The 26,874-nt window shown below is 38.7% G+C and overlaps 3 protein-coding genes across 3 annotated transcripts in view; 2 read left to right on the plus strand and 1 right to left on the minus strand.

The window, feature by feature from the left end:
• Positions 1-3,062, plus strand: part of orai1b (ORAI calcium release-activated calcium modulator 1b) — a 4,930-nt gene extending 1,868 nt beyond the window's left edge. The window contains exon 2 of the mRNA XM_067433244.1: positions 1,563-3,062. Coding sequence (XP_067289345.1) covers positions 1,563-2,111 — 549 coding nt within the window. The 3' untranslated portion in view covers positions 2,112-3,062. The remainder of the gene's footprint in view (positions 1-1,562) is intronic.
• Positions 3,063-5,484: 2,422 nt separating this feature from the next.
• On the minus strand, positions 5,485-11,665 carry morn3 (MORN repeat containing 3). The gene is made up of 6 exons (XM_067433243.1): positions 11,528-11,665; positions 11,231-11,376; positions 10,020-10,177; positions 9,784-9,943; positions 6,714-6,898; positions 5,485-6,518 (listed from the first exon to the last, which is right to left on the minus strand). The coding sequence occupies exons 2-6, from the start codon at positions 11,373-11,375 to the stop codon at positions 6,420-6,422; spliced, it is 747 nt and encodes a 248-aa protein (XP_067289344.1). The 5' UTR covers position 11,376; positions 11,528-11,665; the 3' UTR covers positions 5,485-6,419.
• Positions 11,666-11,692: 27 nt separating this feature from the next.
• tmem120b (transmembrane protein 120B) lies at positions 11,693-26,685 on the plus strand. The gene is made up of 12 exons (XM_067433242.1): positions 11,693-11,894; positions 12,810-12,928; positions 13,019-13,135; positions 16,727-16,786; positions 16,868-16,963; positions 17,049-17,138; positions 19,896-19,961; positions 20,054-20,115; positions 20,223-20,315; positions 20,419-20,483; positions 24,707-24,775; positions 25,156-26,685. The coding sequence occupies exons 1-12, from the start codon at positions 11,832-11,834 to the stop codon at positions 25,267-25,269; spliced, it is 1,014 nt and encodes a 337-aa protein (XP_067289343.1). The 5' UTR covers positions 11,693-11,831; the 3' UTR covers positions 25,270-26,685.
• Positions 26,686-26,874: the final 189 nt, after the last annotated feature.

Here is a 26,874-nt window from a genome sequence, read left to right on the forward strand (position 1 = left end):
CTTAGTTGTAATACACGGAATTAGTGAAATAAATCAACTTTTTGATGATATTTTAATTAGATGACCAGCACCTGTACACACACACACACACACACACACACACACACACACACACACACACACACACACACACACACACACACACTACATATTAAAATGTATTTAATTTATGTATGCATGTATTATTTATTTTTTTAATTTATTTAAAATTATAATAATATATAATATAATTATATTATTTAGTATGAAGAAGAAGCATGTGCAGGCAGGTTGGAATGGGTGGAGAAAAGTGTCAGGTCTGTTGTGTGATAAAAGAGTACCAGCAAGAATGTGCTTCAATTTGAGATGATTCAACCAGGGTGCAAGTCAAGCACCAGCCAGTGGCACAGCCGTGTTGTCGATACCTGCGTGAGGACACAAAGAGACGAAACAATAATTGCGCAGCAAGAATAGACATGAACAAACTATGATAATGCATTTTCAAAACTGCATTAGATAAAATGACATGTAAGTGCAAAACTCACCACCACAATGCCAGGGTGCTCTGGGTGGTTTTCAGTGTGGTTTACGATGATCAGAGTGTTTTTTGTGCTGAGCTGTCAAATCAATGAATCGTATCGAAAGGTGTACAGGACAGTAGTGAGACCAGCGATGTTGAATGGTTTGGAGACAGTTGCACTGAGGAAAAGACAGGAGGAAGAGCTAGAGGTAGCAGAGCTGAAGATGTTGAGGTTCTCTTTGGGAGTGACGAGGATGGATAGGATCAGGAATGAGTACATCAGAGGGACAGCACATGTCAGATGTTTTGGAGACAAAGTTAGAGAGGCCAGGTTGAGGTGGTTTGGACATGTTCAGAGGAGGGAGAGTGAATACATCGGTAAAAGGATGCTGAGGTTAGAGCTGCCAGGCAGGAGGTCAAGAGGAAGACCAAAGAGGAGGTTTATAGATGTAGTGAAGGAGGACATGAAGGTAGTCGATCTGAGAGAAGAGGATACAGAGGATAGGACTGGATGGAGGCAGATGATTCACTGTGGCGACCCCTGAAAGGAACAGCCGAAAGAATTATATATATATATATATATATATATATATATATATATATATATATATATATATATATATATATATATATATATATATATATATATATATATATATATATATATATATATATATATATATATAATATTTTATATATATATATATATATATATATTTTTTTTTTTTTTTTTTATATATAATACATTTTATAAATATAAATATTTAAAATATATATCATTATACTCCTTAAATATGTGTAATTATAAAAATTCTACAAGCCTCTCAATTATATATTATTTATTTCATATCAATAATATTATTTATATGACAAATATGTTTATTTTGTCAGCACAGTGAGATTTTCTGACCAATGGTGTTAAAAAAAATCTATTTATACATTAGAAAATCCCATCCACACTTCATCAATGTGAATGGTATATATAAATATGAACTAAGATTAACAATATTAGTTGGGTTCATACAATCTGTGTATCTGTACAATCTTTCTTTTCGTTCAACAGGTGGCCATGGTGGAAGTACAGCTTGACACCAATCACGACTATCCACCAGGACTGCTCATCGCTTTCAGCGCTTGCACCACAGTGTTGGTAGCCGTCCACCTGTTCGCCCTCATGGTGAGCACCTGCATCCTGCCGAACATCGAAGCGGTCAGCAACGTGCACAACCTTAACTCGGTGAAGGAGTCTCCTCACGAGAGAATGCATCGCTACATCGAGCTGGCCTGGGCTTTTTCCACAGTCATTGGAACGTTGCTCTTCCTGGCCGAGGTGGTCCTGCTGTGCTGGGTCAAGTTTTTACCCATTAAGCCAAAGGACCAGAAAAACGGTACTATATCCGCCGGGGTGGCCGCTGCCATCACGTCTACCTCCATCATGGTGCCTTTCGCCTTGATTTTTATCGTCTTCGCTGTGCATTTCTACCGCTCGCTGGTCAGCCACAAGACCGACAGGCAGTTTCAAGAGTTAGAAGAGCTGGAGGACTTACAGAACGAACTGGACCATAGAGGGGAGGCGTCTACCTTACAGTCGCCCAGTTCCCTTTACCCCTAGTTTTGGGAAGAGCTTCTGTGAATGTTTTAGCTTTGTCTACTCAAGTGTTTCAACACATCATGCTTTTGACCATGGTATTGATCTTTGTTGCATGTGGACACACAAGCGTCCAGTTTTATATATGTTTAGTACTTGTACACTGTTTGTGTTAGATTTAATGACAACAGACTCTGATAACTGTGAAAGCATGCACTGCATGTTTTATGAATATTTAGTTTTAAAGTGCCCCTATTATGCTATTATGAAGATGTCTAATTTTTCTTTAGGATGTCTCCTACAATCGGTTTACATGCATTTAAAGTCAAAAACACTTTAATTTTCTCATAATGTACATTGCAGCATCAGCTCTTTTCTCAGTGTCTGAAACCTTTTGATAAAGGATTCTGTCTCTTTAAACCCTTCTTTCTGAAAGCCTGCTCTGCTCTGATTGGCCCACTCTATTGTGATTGGTCAACTGCTCTGATTGGTCAGATGGCCCAGTCTGTTGTGATTGGTCGACTACTCTGATTGGTCAGATGGCTCAGTCTGTTGTGATTGGTCGACTACTCTGATTGGTCAGATGGCCCAGTCTGTTGTGATTGGTCGACTACTCTGATTGGTCAGATGGCTCAGTCTGTTGTGATTGGTCGACTCTGCTCTGATTGGTCAGATGGCCCACTCTATTGTGATTGGTCGACTCTGCTCTGATTGGTCAGATGGCTCAGTCTCTTGTGATTGGTCGACTCTGCTCTGGTCAGATGGTTCAGTCTTTTGTGATTGGTTGACTCTGCTCTGATTGGTCAGATGGCTCAGTCTGTTGTGATTGGTCGACTCTGCTCTGATTGGTCAGATGGCTCAGTCTGTGTGATTGGTCGACTCTGCTCTGATTGGTCAGATGGCCCAGTCGGTTGTGATTGGTCTACTCTGTTTTGATTGGTCAGATTGCCCAGTCTGCTCTGATAGGTTTACTCTATTCTGATTGGTCAGATGGCTCTGTCTGTTGTGATTGGTCGACTCTGCTCTGATTGGTCAGATGGCTCAGTCTGTGTGATTGGTCGACTCTGCTCTGATTGGTCAGATGGCCCAGTCGGTTGTGATTGGTCTACTCTGTTTTGATTGGTCAGATTGCCCAGTCTGCTCTGATAGGTTTACTCTATTCTGATTGGTCAGATGGCTCTGTCTTTTGTGATTGGTCGACTCTGCTCTGATTGGTCAGATGGCCCAGCCTGTTGTGATTGGTCTACTCTGTTTTGATTGGTCAGATTGCCCAGTCTGCTCTGATAGGTTTACTCTATTCTGATTGGTCAGATGGCTCTGTCTTTTGTGATTGGTCGACTCTGTTTTGATTGGTCAGATGGCCCAGCCTGTTGTGATTGGTCGACTCTGCTCTGATTGGTCAGATGGCTCAGTCTGTTGTGATTGGTCGACTCTGCTCTGATTGGTCAGATGGCTCAGTCTGTTGTGATTGGTCGACTCTGCTCTGATTGGTCAGATGGCTCAGTCTGTTGTGATTGGTCAGATGGCTCAGTCTGTTGTAATTGGTCGACTCTGCTCTGATTGGTCAGATGGCTCAGTCTGTTGTGATTGGTCTACTCTGTTTTGATTGGTCAGATGGCTCAGTTTGTTGTGATTGGTCGACTCTGCTCTGATTGGTCAGATGGCTCAGTCTGTTGTGATTGGTCGACTCTGCTCTGATTGGTCAGATGGCTCAGTCTGTTGTGATTGGTCGACTCTGCTCTGATTGGTCAGATGGCTCAGTCTGTTGTGATTGGTCGACTCTGCTCTGATTGGTCAGATGGCTCAGTCTGTTGTGATTGGTCGACTCTGCTCTGATTGGTCAGATGGCTCAGTCTGTTGTGATTGGTCGACTCTGCTCTGATTGGTCAGATGGCTCAGTCTGTTGTGATTGGTCGACTCTGCTCTGATTGGTCAGATGGCTCAGTCTGTTGTGATTGGTCGACTCTGCTCTGATTGGTCAGATGGCTCAGTCTGTTGTGATTGGTCAGATGGCTCAGTCTGTTGTGATTGGTCGACTCTGCTCTGATTGGCCAGATGGCTCAGTCTGTTGTGATTGGTCGACTCTGCTCTGATTGGTCAGATGGCCCAGCCTGTTGTGATTGGTCGACTCTGCTCTGATTGGTCAGATGGCCCAGTCTGTTGTGATTGGTCGACTCTGCTCTGATTGGTCAGATGGCTCAGTCTGTTGTGATTGGTCGACTCTGCTCTGATTGGTCAGATGGCTCAGTCTGTTGTGATTGGTCTACTCTGCTCTGATTGGTCAGATGGCTCAGTCTGTTGTGATTGGTCAGATGGCTCAGTCTGTTGTGATTGGTCGACTCTGCTCTGATTGGTCAGATGGCCCAGTCTGTTGTGATTGGTCGACTCTGCTCTGATTGGTCAGATGGCTCAGTCTGTTGTGATTGGTCGACTCTGCTCTGATTGGTCAGATGGCTCATTCTGTTGTGATTGGTTGACTCTGCTCTGATTGGTCAGATGGCCCAGTCTGTTGTGATTGGTCGACTCTGCTCTGATTGGTCAGATGGCTCAGTCTGTTGTGATTGGTCGACTCTGTTTTGATTGGTCAGATGGCTCAGTCTGTTGTGATTGGTCGACTCTGCTCTGATTGGTCAGATGGCTCAGTCTGTTGTGATTGGTCGACTCTGTTTTGATTGGTCAGATGGCTCAGTCTGTTGTGATTGGTCGAATCTGCTCTGATTGGTCAGATGGCTCAGTCTGTTGTGATTGGTCTACTCTGCTCTGATTGGTCAGATGGCTCAGTCTGTTGTGATTGGTCGACTCTGCTCTGATTGGTCAGATGGCTCAGTCTGTTGTGATTGGTCGACTCTGCTCTGATTGGTCAGATGGCCCAGTCTGTTGTGATTGGTCGACTCTGCTCTGATTGGTCAGATGGATCAGTCTGTTGTGATTGGTCAGATGGCTCAGTCTGTTGTGATTGGTCGACTCTGCTCTGATTGGTCAGATGGCCCAGTCTGTTGTCTACAGTGTTTGAGTGCGGGTCAAAGTAGACATTTTTCACAGGTAGCCAAGAGAAGACCATAGACTGGCATTATGCAAATCTGTTACAAAACTACATAGGTTTTGTGCAGGAAATTAGACTGGAAAAACGAACGACTCGTTTCAGGCAGTTCAGAAGTTTTTTTTATTTTTTAATAATATTTAATAATATTATTATTCTATAACTCCATTTATTGTGCACTTTGATCTTTGAAACTTTGTAGACCTTTTAAATTCTCAAACAGCTAAATCAAACACAGCATGAATGGTTATATCCGAAAAAGCATAATAGGGACACTTTAATTTTTTCTTCTTAATTCACCACAGGGAAAATCCTTTATTTCAGTACGGCAGCTGTGCCAATTTTGTAGACTTGTAGACTTACACGGTTTTTATTTTCACATAAGGCAAGCTACATTCTTACAGACACGAGTGTATATTACAGAAATACTTTTTTAACACTGATCAGAGGCTATATTAGAAGTTATCATAGTGCAGGGGACACTATACACTTGACCAAATCATTTTGATGCGTTCTGGATCAGGGCTTTGCTGAATCAAAAAAAAAAAAAATTAAGTCTTATTCATGCTCTATTGTTTTCTCCCCCCACCCCCATATTGAGTAGAAACAGGCATTTTATCAACATGTTTGCCTGACCTTTTTTGGTAGTATTTAAAACCACTTCCCATTAAAGGGGCCTCTGTTCATTCAGAGGTTTGGATGCCAGTACTTAGAGCCGTCATGGCTGAAGAACTAGCAGGATTGTACGATTTTGCTAGCAAACTAATTTTAAATAAAGTGTTCATTAAGCAGAGGACAGTTTAAGCATGTAGTTGCAACAGCAACATTGACTATCACAGTAATCTGATCACAATATTTAACATTGTTGTATTGCCAAATTGAAATACGGTGACTTTTCTTTCTTTCTTTTTTTGTAAAATAAAATTAATGTTGTTGAAGCAACTTGTGTAAATTTTGGTTCAGAAGCTCTTTATTAGTGCACAGCATTTGCTGGAATTTGAAAATCCACATTTTTATACATTTTGATTAAAGTCTTAATTAAATCAACTTCAACCAAACACATTTTTGTGTTTTTATTTTATTTTAAATCATACATGCCATGTATTTCTTTCCAAAATGATCATCAAGAGCATTTTGTCTAATACTACTAGCATATTGAACCAACAGCTTTTGTGTGTTGGTTTTTTTATGACTTGAGTTGGTTGAGAGATTGATACAAATATTTCACTGCTTTTCTAGTCTTCCTTTCTTGATTTTGACATATTGTCAAGGTACATACTGCCACATATTGCCTAGCAACCATATGACTTGGAATCTGTTGGTTTCTCCTTGTCCTTTGTGAAATAAGCGTGTGCCTCCATCAGTACAGCCTGTGAATCCTGTAGGCAAACCTGGACATAAAAGCAGAATTGTAATTTAAAAACAGAATCTGAACTCGCTATAAGGCCATGTAAATAAACTTAACATTTTGAGCTGTTTGCTATTACAGTGGTCAGAATCTATGACTGAAAGCTTGTATTTGCATCATGCATTACTGTTAAAATGGAAATTATGCAAATTAGCAAACATCAGTGTTAATCATTCACCTTGGGAATTGGATACAATGTTGGCCTGACTGCTGCTTCTCTGCCAAAATCAGACATGGTTCCACATTTAGCAACACCATCAACCCAAAAGCCTTTGTACAGCTGACCCCTGTCCAGGTAGAAGAACTTGCCTGGTCCGTTTTTCTGTCCATCGCTCCAGGTGCCCACAAATCGGTTTCCATTAGCTTTATTGAAAAAAAGTTAATATTGTATATTATTCATAGTTACAAAAAAATACATGTTACATTTTGCAAGAAGAAAATGATCTCTTAAGCTATTCAGATTTTTTGCATTACATCATTTTAATTAAGAAGATTCTATCTATAATTACTATATTGCAAAAATATATATAATTATCAAAAAAATCTAATTATATAATGTATAAACACACACACAGATCAGGCATGACAACATGAGCACCTTACTAATATTATGTTGGTCCCATTTTTGCTGCCAATACAGCCCTGACCTATCGAGGCATGGACTCCACTTGACCCCTGAAAGTGTGCTGTGGTATCTAGCACCAAGATGTTAGCAACAAACTGTGAGGTGGGACCTCCATGGATTAGACTTGTTTGTTCAACACGTAACACAGATGCTCGATTCAACACCTTGGGTCAAGTCAACACCTCAAATTCATTCCTGAAACATTTTTGCTCTGTGGCAGGGCGCATTATCCTGCTGAAAGAGGCCACAGACACCAGGGAATACCGTTTGCATGAAAGGGTCACATGGTCTGCAACAATGCTTAGGTAGGTGGTATGTGTCAAAGTAACATCCACATGGATGGCAGGACCCAAGGTTTCCCAGCAGAACATTGCCCAACACATCACACTGCCTCTGCCGGCTTGCCTTCTTCCCATAGTGCGTCCTGGTGCCATGTGCTCCCCAGGTAAGCAACGTACACACACCGGGCCATCCACATGATGTAAAAGAAAATGTGATTCATCAGACCAGGCTACCTTCTTCCACTGCTCCAAGGTCCAGCTCTGATGTCCACTGTTAGCACTTTTGGCTGTGGAGATGGTCGGCATGGACACCCTGACTGGTCTGCGGCTATGCAGTCCCATACGCAACAAACTGCGTTGCAATGTGTATGCTGACACCTTTCTATCAGAACCAGCATTAACTTCTTGAGCAATTTGAGCTAGAGTAGCTCGTCTGTTTGATCGGATCACACGCGCCAGCCTTCGCTCCCCACATGCATCAATGAGCCTTGGCCGCCCATGACCCTGTCGCCGGTTCACCAATGCTTCTTCCTTGGACCAGTGTTGCTAGATACTGACCACTGCAGACCGGGAACACCCCACAACAGCTGCAGTTTTGGAGATGCTCTGATCCAGTTGTCTAGCTATCACAATTTGGCCCTTGACAAACTCGCTCAAAGGGTTAGTTCACCCAAAAATGAAATTGATGTCATTAATGACTCCCCCTTATGTCGTTCCACACCCGTAAGACCTCCGTTCATCTTCAGAACACTGACAGCATATCTAAGTGTAGGCACACTATACTGTCCATGTCCAGATTCATGATTTGGATCGCGTGTCAAACTGCTGAAATCATGTGACATTGGCGATGCGAATCATGAATCAATACGCTGATTCATGAATGTTTGAATCTTTATTTGAGGTTGAAAACAAACGCGGAAGAGAAGACAATGCCGAATAAAGTCGTAGTTTTTGTTATTTTTGGACCAAAATGTATTTTTAATGCTTCAAGATATTCTAGTTAACTAACTGATGTCACATATGGACTACTTTGATGATGTTTTTATTCCCTTTCTGGACATGGACAGTATAATGTGCATTCACTTAGATACGCTGTCGGATTAAATATAAAATATCTTAAACTGTGTTCCGCTGATGAACAGAGGTCTTATGGGTGTGGAACGACATTAGGGTGAGTCATTAATGACATCAATTTCATTTTTGGGTGAACTAACCCTTTAAATACTTACGCTCGACCATTTTTCCTGCTTCTAAAACACCAACTTTGAGGACAACATGTTCACTTGCTGCCTAACATATCCGACCCACTAACAGGTGGCGTGATGAAGAGATAATCAGTGTTATTCACTGTTTTTTTATTTTCACGGTGTAACTTTTGTTAAATGTGATTGATTTGACAACATTACAAACACAACTTTTTATTATAATTTAGATATAATACACTTATTTAAATGTAATGTTAAATAAAATATTTTAATTTATTATTGATGATATAAAACATACAGCCTGGTCAGAAAACTAAAAAGGTGCTGGTTAAGGTGTTAGTGAGGCCAGCAGGGGGTGCTCACCCTGTGGTCTGTGTGGGTCCTAACCCTCCAGTATAGTGATGGGGACACTATACTGTAACAAGTACCATCCTCCGGATGAGACGTTAAACCGAGGTCCTGACTCTCTGTGGTCATTAAAAATCCCAGGATGTCCTTCAGAAAAAAAGTAACCTCAGCAACCTGGCCAAATTTGCCCATTAGCCCCTGTCCACCGTGGCCCCCTAATCATCCCCCTATCCTGATTGGCCTCATCATGCTGTCTCCTCTCCACCAATCAGCTGGTGTGTGGCGCAATACTGCTGCCGTCGCATCATCTGCACATTGGTGGTGGTTGAGGTGGTTAAAACACTGTCTTTGAGTGCCTTGAAAAGTGCTATATAAATGATAAATGTAACTAATTATAGATAGATAGATAGATAGATAGATAGATAGATAGATAGATAGATAGATAGATAGATAGATAGATAGATAGATAGATAGATAGATAGATAGATAGATAGATAGATAGATAGATAGATAGATAGATAGATAGATATAATTATAATATTTGTATATGTAATTTATACTAGTGTTTGTGGTATTGATTTTATGCTCATGTAAATTTTTACTCTATGTATGTGCACTTAATTGTCACAAAGCAATAATGTTATTGGCTTCATTTTGAATAACAGGCTTCATTTTGTTTCTGCAAAATATATTTGACTTATATATTTATTTTAATTTTGGGTCAAATGTGAGGCATGTTTTTGTTAAGTCCACCAAGCTGGCTCATTGGTGAAGAGTTTAAATCCGTACCTAGCAGAAGCAAACCCTGTCCATGACATTTGTCCTTTAGCCACTCTCCCTCGTAGAGCTCCCCGTTCTCATACTGCATCCGTCCCCGTCCACTTCTCTGATCTTCACTCCACTGCCCCTCATAGAACGCAGACGGACTGTACAAATATGTCCCAGCACCCTTTAAATGAAATTCAAGAAAGTTTATATGCAGGAAAATATGGACTGTAAGATGGCAAACAGTGTTTGATACTTACTTCCTTTTTGTCATTTCTCCAGGAACCAACATACACTCTCACATACTCTTTTGTTTCAGGGTCAGTCTTGCTCAGGGTTCCAAACCCTTCTCGCTTTCCACTCCTCCACTCCCCATTATAGATCATTCCTGTTTTCTTCCAAACTTGTGTTCCATTTCCTTATCAGAGTAAAAGCTTTGTTCAGGAACATTTTGCTAATGGAAGAAAAAACTCATTTCCCAAGTCAAGCTTTGATAAGACAGCAGTGTTTCCTAGAAACATGTAATGTAATCTGCAGAACATCTAAATAACAAAGTAAATTAAATTAAGGCTTGTCCATTAAAACGGCCAGCATAAAAGGTTTCTTACTGATCTTCAAAGCCTGCAATGTTTAAAACATGCCATTAAATATTCAGTCCTTTAAAGGGATAGTTCACCCCCCAAAATAAATTCTGTCATCATTTAAATAAACCTGTCTCTTGCGTGATACCCAGAAATTTGGAATATTCCAATCTAATATGATTTCTGACCGGTAAGGTTACCATAATAATAATCTTACACGGTGTGTTAATAGGCCAGAGGAGAACTTGGCACCCTGACTGAGTCTGGTTTCTCCCAAGGTTTATTTTTCTCCATCATGCCCTGATGGAGTTTTGGTTCCTTGCCACTGTCGCCTTTGGCTTGGCTTTCTCAGTTGGGGACACAAATATTTTGATGGAAGTTATTCAACTAAATATCCAAATAATTTATTTAATTCTATTAACTATGATACTGATCTGCCAACATTGTCACTATATGATCAATTAAAATAAGCTGATAACATCAACGTTTTCTCTATGACTGTACAGCCGAATCTAATTATGTTGCAATATTTTCCTGTTTATTACTGTGAAGCTGCTTTGAAACAATCGTCATAGTAAAAGCGCTATATAAATGAAGTTGACTTGACTCAGCCTCAAGTTGTACCAAACATGTCTGAATTTATTGTTTGCTGAACACAAAAGACGGTATTTCGACGAATATGGGTAACCAAGCACTTTCTGGTCCCCACTGACTTCCATAGTATGTTTTCCCATACCATGGAAGTCAATTGGGACCAGCAACTGTTTGACTACAAAATATCTTCCCTAATGTTCAACAGAAGAAAGAACTTAATAGTTGTGACCAAATGAAGGGTGAGTAAATTATTTGAGAATTTTCATTTTTGGGTGAACTATCCCTTTAAGTATTACCATGTTTCTTATTATCCATCCAGTCGCCCGTGTATTGATCTCCATTGACCGAATACACAGTGTGATGCAGTCCACATTTTTGCGCCCTTCTCTCCCAAAGTTTTACAAGTGGTTCTGTAGTCTGGGGTCTTTTCAAGTAAGGCATACTGCACGTAAAAAGATTATAACTTTTAGAATATCATTATCTATGGTAAGTTGCCTCTATAATACTTTGTGTGTGTTTTTTTTTTAAATACAACAGTAGATAAATATGGTAATCGAATACCAACTAGCCTATTAGTAACTGATCAGACTTACCTGTGACCAACTTCACTTCAACCAACCAAATTGTAAGATATACAATTATATGTGAACTTTAATGGTCAAACTGGTCGGTCTCTAGTAGACCTCGCGCAGGAATTCACCTACGGTAACCTAGCAACAAGCCTTGACTAATGTTTATGTTCTCTCAGGCTCCCAGTCGTTAGGTTGCGGTGTCGTGCACGGAATCTAATGCTTGCCTGCGATTGGTGGACGAGTGAAGAAGCGGAGCTTATATAAATCCCTGGAGCGCCTACTAGTGGCAGTGGGCGGCACAGCTGCGCCAGCGCCGACGGGTACAATGTCACTGGAGAGATGTCAAAGTGAATGGGCAGAAATAGACCTCGAATTTCAGCAATTACAGGTTTGAACTGAACGGATATATGTGTTATGTGTGCTCAGATAGCCAAAAGATAAGTCTTGTGTTAGTAAGGAAGCTAATGTGTCTGTTTGAGATGTTTATGATGCGGCTAACAGGCTTTAGCTCATCAGATGAACTGATTTTCTATTGTTACTGTACATGTGTTTTTAACCAGCGATAGTTCTCTAAATAATGATCGAAATGAGAAAAGAATAGCCCTTATAATCGTGTCGTATGTTTTATTATATGTTTAAATGTGGCGTTACTAAAGTAAATATGATAATGATTCACGAATTGAACTGGTTAAACCAGGTTAGATGTTAACCCAGAGTTGTTGCTCAACTGTAAAAATGCTTTTATAATCGATTCGTGAGAACCAGGGTCCGATTACAGAATCATGACGATCTTCCATTGAATTAGAGATTGACATTAACGTTAGTTCATGAAGCTTCGGGGGTTTAAGTAACGTTACTACCAAAAAAATTGTTTTTAGGGCATGCCACCCTGGTAATACTGTGGAGTTTGGACATATGCCATAGTAGTACTCTGGTATTCTTTGGATAACCTTGGAGTTCCATGTAAAAACCACAAAACATTGTAATCGTTCAGTGCTGTGATACACAGCAAACATGTAGTACATATGTTGCTTTTTTATAGTGTAAAAATAAGTTGTGTGTGTGTGTGTGTGTGTGTGTGTGTGTGTGTGTGTGTGTGTGTGTGTAAATAAGTACTGTGGTATTACCATTATTAATCAGCGCTCAGCTGTCATCTGTAAGGATGCCTCATGCTTAAAATGCCCTTCTAATGTTTGAAATACTTTGCGCTTAAAATGGATGTCATTTGCCCATTGAAAGGCCTTGCATGTATTAGGAAAACATTTTAATTCCATGTTGACTTTCAACCTGTTTTGTATTTTAGGAAACGCACAAAGTCTACAGACAGAAGCTTGAGGAGCTGACAAACCTGCAGGCAATATGCAGCAGTGCCATTAGCAAACAAAGAAAAGCCCTGAAGGACCTCAAGCAAAGTCTTCACAAGTATGAGCAGAGCTTCAGATGGTATTAAAGAACTTAAGTACGCATTCATGATGATGTTAACGGATCCTTTTCCTCTTTTGTTGAAAACAGGTGTAAGACAACATGCGATGAAAAAGAACTGGAGGTGATAAATGACCTGCAGGTCCAAATTAAAGAAAAGCAAAATGTCTTTTTTGACATGGAGGCCTATTTGCCAAAGAAAAATGGGTGAGTTTTACTTCTTAATTTTGACTGACAAATATACTGCCAGTTATGTGGTTAGGTTTTGAGGCTTTTCTGATATCTTAAAGAGGATATGGTTTTAAAATCATCTTTTTTTAGTGTGTGATGTTGTTTGTGCATGAAAAAGGTCTGCAAGTTACAAAGTCACTCCAATGGAGGATATTCTCTATATCAATAACTCCCTGTATCGCCTCCATTGTAGTCTTGAGGTTCTTTTCCATGAACTAACTTGTCAACTCATATAAATAATTCCTGCCCAAGGCATATGCAAAAAAAGGGCTGATTGAGTTGCATTAATAGCAGGGCCGTTTCTAGCCTTTCTGGCACCCTAGGCAAGATTTATATGCCCCCCCCCCCCCCCCTTTTTTTTTTTTTTTTTTTTAAACTATAACTTATAAAGCAAATATGACTTCCTTATTTCATGGGCATACTGTACATGCATTAATCGAATAATGTAGCTAGGTTTATTATCACTGAGATCACAGATGTTGGGGGGGTTTGGGGGCATGCTCCCCCTGAGGCATAAGTTCATAAAAAAGGGCCTAGTGATGCCTATGTTTATGACAGTAGTAGCCTACTTGATCAATTTAAACAGCTATCTCTGATGTAATGTTTTTTTTATTCAAATGAACTGCTATAATGTTCTGCAGCTGTAATAAATGAGCATGGCGTGTTGTCCGTCCAGTACTAATATTGAGTGTAATGTTTTGCTCAACGTTATGATAGAGCGACCAGCTTAGTAGAGAACAAGTAGACTAACATACCTGTATATTTCGCTTTCTTTTTTATATTTCCTCTTTTTTCTTTTTACGATACTTAGCCCGCTGCTGGCTTTGACCTTTTCATGATGATGAAACTAAAGCACGCTGTAACGATTAGAAATATAGTGTGGCCCCTTTAAGAGTTGCGTGCGCTCCCTGCAAACGAAGTCTGCATTTTGTGTATGTGCGCACTGAGTCTTGAGCTCCCATGTGTGGGGATTATTTTCTGTTTTCTGTTGGTAACAGTCATTTTGTTTTATTAAGTAATGTTGTGGACAGAAAGGGAGTTTGTGATGAGAGTTCAACGGGGAATAAAGTGCGATCTGTTTGATGTTAATCGCCTCCGTGTCCACTCCAGTTACATTAAGTGAGCTATCCGCATTTTTCACTCGGACACAAGCGTTACAACGGCACGGATGACAACGTTACCTGCCGCCCTCTACGTGATTTCATTACAGCAGCGCCACTATCACCAGGGCGACTTCACTCCAATCATCACAACTAATTATAATGCTTTGAAATACCAAAAGTGTGAAATATTAATAATAAAATATATATGAAATAACTAAAAAATCTTGTTGGGACGGGGGCTCACTGGCGCCCCCCAGCTGTTGGCGCCCTAGGCGACCGCCTAGTTTGCCTATGCCTAGAAACGGCACTGATTAATAGTGTGTTGAAACTCGTGGTTATGGGTAGGGGAGTGACATTTTCCGAACATGCTCAAACCATAGACTGTAAGAAAGATGGACAATGTCCCTTCCTTACTTTCCATTGAAGAAAAGTGAAGCCGCCAATGTACAAGCTTGGTACATTTTGTGGTTTTGGTCTATACGGCAACTGTGAGGGGGGTAATTTTGTTAGAACTCATTCGTTTACATTATATAGAGCGTTAAAGTTCTGCATAATTAAGGGAGTGGCCACTTTGAGTGACAGGTGTACAGCCATTTATCCGCTGTCTGTTAGTCATTGCATCACCTCAGCTCCGCCCATGTCCCGCCTCTTTGCCCATTTTCTGTTAACTGGGCATGACGCGCTGGCAAGATGGCAACGGCCAGCTCCTCTCTACTTAATGTTTCAGAACGGCTTATCGGAATCCTATGGGTGACGTCACGGAAACTACGTCCGTATTTTTTTGTTATATGGTTATATGGCTTAAACTCACTGGTCCAGCTGGCCAATCAGAGCACATTGCGCTTTTCATAAGGAGGGCTTCATGGAGATTGGAACTAAGCAGGGTTGCGTTTCCCAAAGCCAACTATGGTTGCAAGTTTGGTCGTTACCAATAGAGTTCAATGCAAATCATAGTTGGCTAATGATGCTTTTGGGAAACGCACCTACAGGGCTCTACGCTAAATTTTTTCTTGAGGAGCACTTGTGCTCCTAATAAAAAAAAATTTAGGAGCACAGTCAACAATTTAGGAGTACTTTCTAATCCATCAAACGCATTCCAATTATAACTTTCCCATTACAGGACAATATGTGTCCCTTTAAACTAATGTCCAGGGGCATTTTTACCATGATAAGCAATGTTTTCTAAACTTATTAAATGTATGCATCATCTGTCAATTTCTTAAATTAAAATAGAAAAGTTGTTTTTAAATATTTTATTTAAACAATAAATTCAGTTAGAACAATTAGACACAATCAGACTGTTTCCAATCAAATGAGATAAGCGTTAAAATAATCATTTTTGCACTGCAGAAGTGGCACAGAAGCTCTATCTGAAGTGGGATTTAGACACATTTACATGTGTAAATAATGTTGTATGAATGTTTTACATGTAAGCTTTTGAATTTAGAAATATGTACAAATTAAACTTTAAAAGTTTAATATTTTAAATAAAAAGTCCATGCAAAGTATAAATATGAAAATAAAACCGCCAGTGGGTGGCGGGAATTCATTCAGTCAATAGTTCAAAACACAGATTCATTTGAATCAAATCGCTTGGAGATGCGAATTAGTTCTGGACTGGTGTGGCTTTGATTTTCACCAAATAGACAGTGTTGTGGCTAAAACATTGTTACTTAATATCAAGTTGTTTATTGGACTTATGTACAAGATCAGTATTACATATGCAATCATACCAATACTCGGAGCAAAAGCAATTAAGCAGTGCCTTTTGGCGCTCTGGCGCTTCATAAACAGCCGGATCTACTTCTCTCTGTTTGTGTCTATGGCGAGTCGCGCAGACACTGCTAATCCGCAGCGGGATAAAACACTTGTTTTATGTGTACCATAGTGATTCAGGAAAAGACAAAAACACAGTTTGGAAAAATATCTTCAAGATATACTTTCTCATTTTATACATTTAGTAATTTTTTAAACAGCATGTGTGATAAAGATTAAACTCAAGAACACAAGGGCTTTCTAAATATATTATTAATACATTATTTTTGATGGGATTTTTGCCCCAAGCATCCGTTCTTGCACTTATTCTGCTGACTGAAGGCATGACAAGCAGTTGATTGCAGTAGAAAACGTAGCCTAACAGTTTCTCAGTGTTGATGCACTTTAATTGGGAGGTGTAATTTTTATTCTGATTGTATTACACACATCCATTCATGAGAATTGATCGGGTCACTCGCACCGGTGCGCCTAAATATTTTTTCACAGTCGCACTCAGTAATTTTCAGGCGTAAATGCGCCCAAAATGGCCGCTATGTAGAGCCCTGACCTAGAGTGTTACTGACAGACTGGTTAGAGAGGAGCTGCAACAATATTGTGTTCAAGAATGAAACCCTGTTCTAGTACATCCCAAAACCAACATCAAGACTTTTGTAAAAGGACATATGGCCTGTTCTCTTCTCTTTTTTAGATTGTACTTAAATTTGGTCCTTGGAAATGTGAATGTCACGCTCCTCAGCAACCAAGCCAAGTAAGTCAGATGTAAGCATGTCCATTGAGCCCATAGCGATTTCCCCGAACCAAATTGCTAATTTTTTGTTTTCCAAAACAGGTTTGCGTACAAAGATGAGTATGAGAAGTTCAAACTTTATATGACTATAATACTAATGTTTGGTGCCGTCACCTGCCTCTTCCTTTTCAACTACCGGTAAGTCGAAAGATCTGAAAACTAATGTTGTTCTGTGGAGGAAAATGATCTGTTTGAGGCTAACATGCAGGTGTCTCTTTCACAGGGTTACTGATGAAATCTTCAACTTTTTATTGGTGTGGTATTATTGCACATTGACAATAAGAGAGAGCATCCTCATGAGCAATGGGTCACGGTGAGATGACATTCACTTTAAAATGCAGTTGTTCATTTCCATGTCAATCTCTCATCCTAATACTTTCTTCTTACCACTACTATATCAATAAACATTTTTTTTGTTTTGTTTATATAAGTGGTGGGCTGTTATTGGCATTAACGTGGTGTGTTAATGTGAGACTCTTATCGGACGATTAAAAAAAATAACACCGTTAATCCATTCTCAAAGTTGGGTTGGGAGCTGGGACTATTCCAGCATTTCCCAACCGGGGTGCCGTGTAAAAGGTGCCGGCACGCACTTGCACCGCGGTTCATCTCACATCTGATTGCGCATCTTTAATATGGGTTGTAACTTGAAAATAATGCTTTATGTATGTTTCTGTCGATGGCACGCTGGCTTCTCAGTGGTACACTACAACAACAACGATAATAAAAGAAAAACGTGGGCAAAACGGCCTCTTTATAGACTGTTCAGTGCATGCGAGTGCTGCCATATGTCTGAATATGACCAATCATTGCGCCGTCATCATCCGGTGTAGAGCTATAAGGCGCGAATGAGAACTTGCGTGCGCTGTGAGAAGATTTATCTCACAGCGCGCAAATATTGAGTTATCTTTCCAAGTCTTGCGCTTGAACGGACAAACTCACACAAAAAGTATGTCAACATGTCCATCTTGATGAGTAAGTAAACTTTATACAGTCGAGCAAGACGACGCGTATCCCTGCATTAGCTCTTAAAGGGGCAGTAGCCTTTACTGCTGTCTGTTTAATGTCACACAAAAGATAAGGACATCACTCACTGCTCTTGAGTGAATAGCTTTTGTAAGTTTAATAAGGATTATTTAATTTAAACAGTTAAATATGCAGTTATTTTACATTTGATTACTTTATTCAATTTCTCTACCTAAAAACTAATGTTAGACCCACCTGAAAAACCTAAAAAGCATTGCTTCTTTTATTGGTATCTTTGCTCAATTGTATTTATTTGTGCTGCTGCTTGTATTTAAGTTATTACTTCTTATTTTCTTTTATTTACAAACCGAACCGTGAACAGTCTGTACCGTTACCCCCTAGCGTAAAGTATTTGTGAGGGTAGCACGCACATTCTAAAAACCTTCAGTAGAATTCAGATAAGCCATTTTAATCTAGATCAATCTAGATTAATTTCAAAATTAATCTAGATTTTAAAAAAAATTAATCTATGCCCACCTCTAATATATTTATTTATTTATTTTATAAAGTACAGGCCAAAAGTTTGGACACATTACTATTTATAATGTTTTTGAAAGAAGTTTTTTCCTCTCCTCAAGCCTGCATTTTTTTAAATCAAAAATACAGAACATTTTTAATATTGTGATGTATTATTACAATTTAAAATATTTGGTTTTCACTTTATTATACTTTAAATTTTCATTTATTTCTGTGATGCAAAGCTGAATTTTCAGGATCATTCCTCCAGTCTTCAGAGTCACATGATCCTTCAGAAATCATTCTAATATTCTGATTTATTATGAGTGTTGGAAACAGTTCTGCTGCCTAATATATTTGATGAATAAAAGGTTAAAAAAAACTGCATTTATTCAAAATAAAAACATATTTTCAAATAATATAAATCTCCTTTACTATCAATTTTTATCAATTTAATATCCTTGCTGAATAAAATTATTGATTTCACACACACACAAAAAAAGAATGACCCCAAATTACTGAACAAAGGTAGTGCATATTGTTGTTACAATAGATTTCTATTTTTAAAACATTTGCTTCTTTTTTTTAATCTTTTTATTCATCAAAGTATCACAGGCTATGAAAAAATATCGTGCCATCATGTGACACTGAAAACTGGAGGAATGATCCTTAAAATTCAGCTTTGCATCACAGAAATAAATGATCATTTAAAGTATAATAAATTGAAAACCAATTATTTTAAATTGTAATAATATATCACAATATACTTTTTTTTTTTTTAAATCTGTATTTTTGATCAAATAAATGCAGGCTTGATGAGCAGAAGAAACTTCTTTCAAACACATTACAAATAGTAAATTTAGGTACCTAGTGGTAATGTGTCCAAACTTTTGGCCTGTACTGTAATAAATAAATCAATAAAAAATTATTTTATAAATGTTGTAAAGATTAAAAAATAAATAAATAAAAACTAATAAATCACCACTACCAAATGAATATATAAACTTACAAAAAATATATAAATACCAATAAAAATACCAAACAATTAATGCTAAAAACAAGAATTTATTTTGTAGCATATTTATTTGTTTGTCTGTTTATTTATTTATTAAGTTGTGGTATTTATTTGTTTTTGTTTATGCATTAATGTTTTCGTATTTATATTGGTATTTTTTTTTTTGTTTATGTATTTATTTGGTAATGGTTAATTAATTAGTTTTTATTTATTTATTTGTTTGAGGTATGACATTTTTTCTGTTTATGTATTTATTTTGTAATGGTACTTTTTAGTTCTTTCAAATCGATTAATTGTGATTTATCGCATATATATGCGAATAAATGCTATATGTGTGTGTGTGTGCGCATACATACATACATATATATATAAAATATGCGCGCACATATATTTTACGATTAATCACTTTGACAGCACTCATTTATTTTTTGTTTATGTATTTACTTGGTTATGGTTATTTTATATAATATCTATTTTTATTTATCTATGGATTTAATTTATTTGGTTTTAGCTTTTTTTATTGTATTATGACAGTTATGATTTAAATCTTTTTCATTTATTATTTCTTTGTAGAATTAAAGGCTGGTGGGTGTCACATCATTACGTCTCAACCTTTTTATCAGGTGTTATGTTGACATGGTACGTGTTTTAGTCTTTAAATCACATAATTAAATCATTTTCCCCATCCACAACTTGTATTTCATTTCCACTCTGTGTTTCTCTCTTTTAAGGCCAGAAGGTCCAATGTATCAGATGTTCAGAAGTCAGTTCCTGGCTTTCTCCATCTATCAGAGTGTGTATACCGTAATCTATTAGCTGCTCAGTGTGTTTTTTGTGTGTCTTGCAGTGAGAGGTTGTATGCTGTTATGATTTATAGTGATGGTTTTGTTTCTCTGGCAGGTTGTGTGCAGTTTCTTCAGTATTATTATCAGAGCGGCTGCTTGTATCGGTTACGGGCTCTGGGGGAAAGAAACCAGCTAGACCTGACAGTGGGTAAGAGTTGTGACCGATTTGAATCATGGGAGAACTGTTGATCTGTATCTGTTCATGCTGCAGATGTAAGGCCCCAGTCTGACCTCTCGTGTTACTCTTACAGAGGGCTTTCAATCGTGGATGTGGAGGGGGCTTACGTTCCTCCTTCCGTTTCTATTCTTTGGCCATGTGAGTACCAGCATTTAAGTTCCTTTTGTTTCTCATGCATCTTTCCCTTTTAAAAATATTAATTCTTATGCAACTTGTCACATAAAAAATGAGTTTAGTATGTTGTTTTTATTGCATTTGACAGTTACAGGTATGAAGTTCACAACATGTAACTGTGGATTTTTAGCATATAAACTACTGTTGAAAAGCTTGTAGTCAGTACGATTTTAATTTTTTGATAGAAATGATTTCATAGAAGAAAAAAAATCTCAATCACTTTGGCACATTTTTTTTTAAACGAATGATAAACTTCTAAACTGTAAGCTAAATTGTCACAACTATGAACATTAACTGTATAGTATGTCTCAAATGTAGTAACTTGCCCAAAACATTTATTTCATGCTTCAAAACCTAGTTATTGTCTCAATAAATTGGCCAATGGCACCAAAACAAAAATAGTTTTGTCAATGTGCGAGCCACACTGGTTGAAATGTTTTGTTTCACCATGGAAATATGTATTATACAAATTTTGTGTGCATGCCGGTGCATTGATTGATAAGATTGTGGTTCCTATTTCTTTACAACGGCAGGCCATTTGTAGCCTGGTTAAAACCAGAGCATTCTCAGTATTAACTGAGTTATGGTCTGGCAAAGTTTCATAGACAAATAATTTCCAAAGGGGCATCAACAACGAACGTTGACGTATGCAGAGTGATGGAGAAACATCTGAGACGTCAATTCTCTGTTTGTGATTTTGAGGAAGATGTTTCAACGGCTTCTGACGACTTTTGCCATTGTTGTAAAAGAAATATGATAATAGCTGGTGTCCAGGGCCACTCCATCAACATTTTTGCAAAATTTGGAAAACCTAATAGCATCTCAGACCGACTGAAACTTCTCGGACTGACTTTCGAACAGAAAACATCAAGCTCTGATTGTATTTGCCCCCGTTGTAAGGCATTTGTATTGTGATTAGAACACGATTTGCTATTTTTTGAAAATAAAATAATATTGAGGAGTCTTTGGAAAATTGTCTCACAAAATTTATTCAAATTCAGTCATTTCAGATGTGTTCGAACATTTTTAGACTTCAGCATAGTTACGCTAGTTATTTATTCACAAGTATTTACAAGTTTTACATGATAACCAGTAGCCTGAGAAGCCAGACCCACATCAAGATGTTTGGTCTGGAAACTCACCATTGACAGGGCTCAATCCGAGGGGCGGGATAAGCGGTTGTCTTTCAAACTCCCTCTGCATGCGATAGGATAGCGCTACAACCAACCAGAGCAACGAAGGTGAAGCATTGCTTGTTGATAGATTAAACATTCACCGTATCTGGTCGGCAAAACTCCGAACACATCTTCCCTTTTTAAGAATGACTTCAGTGCCGTTCTTTGTTCTTTTCTCAGAGAAAAGCTTAGCTCCAAGTCTTCCAGAATCGCAGTCAAAGCTGATTCGAAAGACCGCCGTTCGCCAGTTTCTGTGTTTACTAGAAGCACGCAAACGCAACTCGGCCGTCGTCGTTATGGCCCCGCCCACCGACTCTATACACGATGTGATTGGCCCGGGAAGAGTTTGGCGATTACAGCTCAGAAGGGTATTGAGAGTTGCTAGACGACACTCGCGGGCAGATTAGATTTGCTGCCGCTAGGGTGCGTCTAGATTTCTAGGCTAGATAACCAGATCTAGTGTGAGGAAATTATCACAGAAAGGCCAGATCCAGAGCTGGTGTGTGTGTGGTGTTAGGACATGATCACACTCCCCATTCTCCTCATCAAAGTAGCCGGTGTAATCCACATCTGGTAGCCGAGTGTTGTTCTTTGCTCGGGTTTTAACGAAAAGGAGAAGTTTTAATAGCTTAAAGGGTAACTAAACCATAGACAGTAAAAGAAATGGACACAGCGACCCCATTGACGTCAACGGCTAAATAATGAAGTCAACCTAGGGGCACTCACTTCCTGATGGCTGAGCGAACTGCGCAGGCTCAAACGGAGCTTGAAGACGTAGATGTGACGTGAGCCTCCTGTCTGACAGCTGTAGGTCTTCTAGTAGTTGTAGAAAGTGAAAGCTGAATCACGTTGTTTAAATATTTTCTCCCGTTGCTTTTGGCTCACTATGGGCTTCTCCCCATTCTTCCCCCTTGACTTTATCAGACTAGTCTCCAGGACATGTCTCCACGTCCCCCCGACTCCCTCATAGACAGTAAAAGATTGCCTGCAAGCTTCTCCTCAGGTCTATACGGTAATTTCTCTACTGTGCGACAGAGTCGCGTTGGTTATGACGCAATCGTTAGCCTATTTTTACAAAAACAGCTTCTGCGGGGCGATAGTGTAAGATACAAGGTAATGGAGCCTTTTATGCATTGTCGTGTTTCTTTAGAAATAAACAATGGACAAATGGAGTCTTTAAACGTCTCAGATGTAAAGTTATTCACTGTCAAAGTGACTCAAAAATGAATGGGAGTCAATGGGATGCTAACAGCAGGTGATGGCTTGGTTAGCAATGGCAGCCCCTAGGGGTGGAACGCTTTCCGAGCGCTAGATTACCCCCTTGAACTAAACCCCCGTTCACAGCCTAACTCCGCCCTCTGGCAATATTTGAAAAATGCTGTAAAAGTGGGCAGAGCCCAGCGGAGACAGAGGGGACGAGACGAGGGCGGGGCTGAGCGGGAGTGGGGGTGCACCTGAGACCCGTAGTGACAACTTGTTTGACAGTTGTCAGACTAGCAAAGATGGATAGTGACTGGAGTGAGGACAGTAGTTTTGCAACAGAGCAGTCATCTAAAGTAGAGGACTTTTCTCCACCACCTTCACCTGAAGTGGAGGAGGGTGAAATGTCTGTAGACACAGAGCTTGTAGGCTCAAACTGCTTTAACTCCCGATGCCGACGATGCTTTCATTCATTCATTCATGCTAGCGAAGCAGCAGCAAGAGAGAATGAGATCACTAACTAATCAATGAACACTGAACAGCCATATACTTATACTGAATGCCACTAAAAAAGCGCAGGACCAATAAGTTCAAACCTAATAGCCTATTACAACAGATTTCCTCATATTAAATATTCCTCATGCATTAAATAAAAGTTAGACTACATATGCCAGCAGTCTAGCACGTTAAGGATTTGTTGTTCGTTACCACGGCAACTATTTGCGTGTCAGGGTTTGTCTGAAAGCGTCTGAGGTATGAAAATGATCTGGAGACATGACAGGTGCAAAATATCAGAAGAAAAGCTTAACAAGTACTTACAACTGCATTATTTATCTGTATTTTCTTCATTAGGATGTTGAGAAGCAAGTGAAGAGAAAGTTTCATTAATAATGTTTCTACTTCATTTAACATGAGCGCTCATACTGGACTGAAGCCGTTCTCATGTGATCACGGAAAACATTTCTCAGTGCCAGGGGCGTGGATAGTGAGCCGTTGGAAGTACCATCCTACGTCACGAAGTACCACAATGTCCAATAGGAAAATTCAACTGCAGTAGCCACCGTTCAACCTTAAGAGGGCAGAACTAAGACGTTTTTACACCATATATTATAGAATTAAAACACTTTATACTCAAATGTCAAAATAATTACTCTAATCAATAAACAGCATTAATAAAGCCCCAGTCTTGCAGATCATTAACTAAAAAAAGTTGGTTTAGGGTTTAGTTACTCTTTAAAATAAACGCGATAGCTTATTCAAACGAGTGATGTTTCACAGCGGCATCTTACTTCACCGTCGCTGCGCTGTCGTCATCACCAACGTTTCTGATTAGTGCCGTGATTTCGACCGATTGGAAATGGGCTTGAATAGGCTCTTTGTCAGACTACTTGCAGAGGCAAATCTAAATTTGCCAAAAATCTCAATCGCAAAAAAAGCGATTGAGAAAAATTTTAATACTTTTATTCAGTAAGGATTGATTAAAAGTGATATTTTTAATATTTAATATAGATTTATATTTCAAATAAATGCTGTTCTATTCATCAATGAATCCTGAAAAAGATGTCATTGTTGCCACTAAAATATTAAGCAGCACAACTGTTTACAAAATTATTAATAATTGATATTTTGTAGTAAAATTTCACCAAATGATTGTTTAAAAAAAAAAATTTTTTTTATCAAATTCTTTCAAAAAACAGTAAGAATCTTGCTGACCCTACCTTTTGACCGCTAGTGTATATAGATTCAGGAGCACCTTGGTTCACAGAGAGGTTCACATGTAAAATACTTGTTGTTTTTCTGTCCTCTGATCAGTTTTGGCAGCTGTACAATGCTGTGTCCCTTTTTAAGCTGTCTGCCCGAGATGACTGCAAGGAATGGCAGGTAAATATATACAACACTTTTATTGCTCAACTCCAAATATTAATATTCTGCACTGTTATACTGCAAAGCAGGTAGTCTATATTGAGGCGAGGTGTGCTATGGCCTTTTTTTTTTTTTTTTTTAAGAAGCATTTTAATCCAGTAGATGATGTAACTGCTGGGGTAAAAAAAAAATCCTTCTTCAATTTAAAGTGGTCATTTGATGTCATTTTTGGTAAAATGACACCAAAATTTAGACCACTGTATGTGGGTATGGGATGTTTTTTAGGCCAAATACAGGTGGAAATCACCCAAAATGTTCCCAGAGCTTAAGAGGTTAATGTTTGTTCATTTGGCCAGTATTGCAAATTTATTTTTGCTTTTAAACGTTTTATCTTCCAGGTGTTCATGTTGGCCTTGACGTTTCTTGTCCTGTTCTTGGGAAATTTCCTCACTACACTAAAAGTGGTCCACCAGAAGGTCCAGAAGAACCCAGGAAAGGTGAAAACTAACTAACGAGACGCCAATTGGAAGATTTCACACGCAGCGAGGCCAGTGTGGAACTCCAAGAACTGAACTTTAAACGCGCACAAAACTGTTTCGTCTATAGGAGTCGCATCCCACGAGCTGTTTGGAGAGGGTTGAAGGTAGATGCTGACGTCTCCCTTAACCTATTTCAACAGCGGCCGTGGAAACTCAAGATTATGTGTTACGTTGCCCTGTCGTCTGCCGTGTTGTTTTTGCTCTTATTTATGCAATCACAGCAATTAGAGGGTAATGTTTGGGTTAGGAACCACTGAGAACCTTCAGACACTGTATACTCAGTACTTGAGGAGACTTCGATTCATGTTTGTTTTGTTCCTGTGCATGGATATGTTTACAATAAGCCACATTTAAACTTTATGCAACGCAGCAGGAAGGCTGTAGAACTGCAGATGCTCAGTTCATTGCAGAACCTCAAAGGGATTTGTTATGGTTTTTAATAAAGCTGGATAGTGATTTAAAGTACTGGTTCTCCTACAAGACATTTTAGCCTAAGCTTATGTTACGTACTTGTGGGAAAGAATTGATACAATGCAACCTGAAGGGAAAGGTGTGTTTTGCTCGTCGTGGCTTGTAAGTAGCCTAAGGTGATTGAGCAAGGGCACATTTTTGAGTTAAGGCAACATGATAATACCCTAACGTAGATTTGTATTATTAACGATGGCAATAAAGCTTCGGTAACTCCTCATAGTACATTTGAATCAAAAAGAAGTGTCCCTTTTCATTTGTTTTATAATGTCCAGCTGTTTGGTAGTTTAAAGGCATAGACATGCAACTGCATTATAAGTGAAAATAACTGTTGAAATTCTGAACTATGTCTAGCTTAATGTGAATGAATGCTGTAATTGGACGAACTGGTATGTGTCTGTTACTTTTACTGATTTTTTTTTTTTTTTGGCCATCATTTTTAATTGTTTACCATCAGGGAGTTTGCTGAAAAAACCTTCTTACGTTACTTTACACAGGCAAGTAGTGACATAAGTTTCATTTGGTTACTGGGCGATTTTGTTGGCCTTAATGCCCCCTTTGTCTGTTCACACCTGATTTATTAGTTTAGACTAGAACACAATTGTTTCACAAGTTGTTTGTAATTTCATGTGAATTGTAACTGAAGCAAAATGCTGTAATTAAAGGAATTTCTCATGTTGGGAAATGCTTTAGTGAACATTTAACCACTCCGTAAATCATGCGTAACAATTGTCACGATTCACAATCACGTCTCATCAGTGCTTGTGTTGAACAAAATAACTGCACTTTTTTTGCTTGAACTTTAAATAAGCCTTCAGACTGGAGGGGAAAAGTTCCTAAAGGGCCGATTATGTATCGAGCTGGATTTCTATTGAACTTCTGTTGCTATAATAGAGAGCAAATAAATTCAATCTGATGCAATCTGTGTGGCTTCGTGTGAGAATCATAATATTATTATTTAAACCTTCGTCTGCAGAGGGCGCAAGTGTGCCTCTATTTAGGACTTGTTAAATGAGGGTAAAAAAGCTTTTTTTCATTTATTAAAGAAATCACAGTAAAGTAAAATGTTTCCCTTTTCAAAACAACATCTTTTGATAGCTAAACTAGATG

This window comes from Pseudorasbora parva, chromosome 23 (genome assembly GCF_024679245.1).
Source record: "Pseudorasbora parva isolate DD20220531a chromosome 23, ASM2467924v1, whole genome shotgun sequence".
In the NCBI taxonomy this organism is placed as follows: Eukaryota; Metazoa; Chordata; class Actinopteri; order Cypriniformes; family Gobionidae; genus Pseudorasbora; species Pseudorasbora parva.

Coding starts and splice junctions, on each gene's coding strand:
- morn3 (XM_067433243.1), bottom strand. CDS start 11,375: ATGCCTTACTTGAAAAGACCCCAGACTACAGAACCACTTGTAAAACTT. Junction 10,178..11,230: donor GATGGATAATAAGAAACATG/GTAATACTTAAA, acceptor TACTCTGATAAG/GAAATGGAACACAAGTTTGG. Junction 6,519..6,713: donor CATTGTATCCAATTCCCAAG/GTGAATGATTAA, acceptor TTTTATGTCCAG/GTTTGCCTACAGGATTCACA.
- tmem120b (XM_067433242.1), top strand. CDS start 11,832: ATGTCACTGGAGAGATGTCAAAGTGAATGGGCAGAAATAGACCTCGAA. Junction 16,964..17,048: donor CTCTTCCTTTTCAACTACCG/GTAAGTCGAAAG, acceptor TCTCTTTCACAG/GGTTACTGATGAAATCTTCA. Junction 17,139..19,895: donor CTCATGAGCAATGGGTCACG/GTGAGATGACAT, acceptor ATTTCTTTGTAG/AATTAAAGGCTGGTGGGTGT.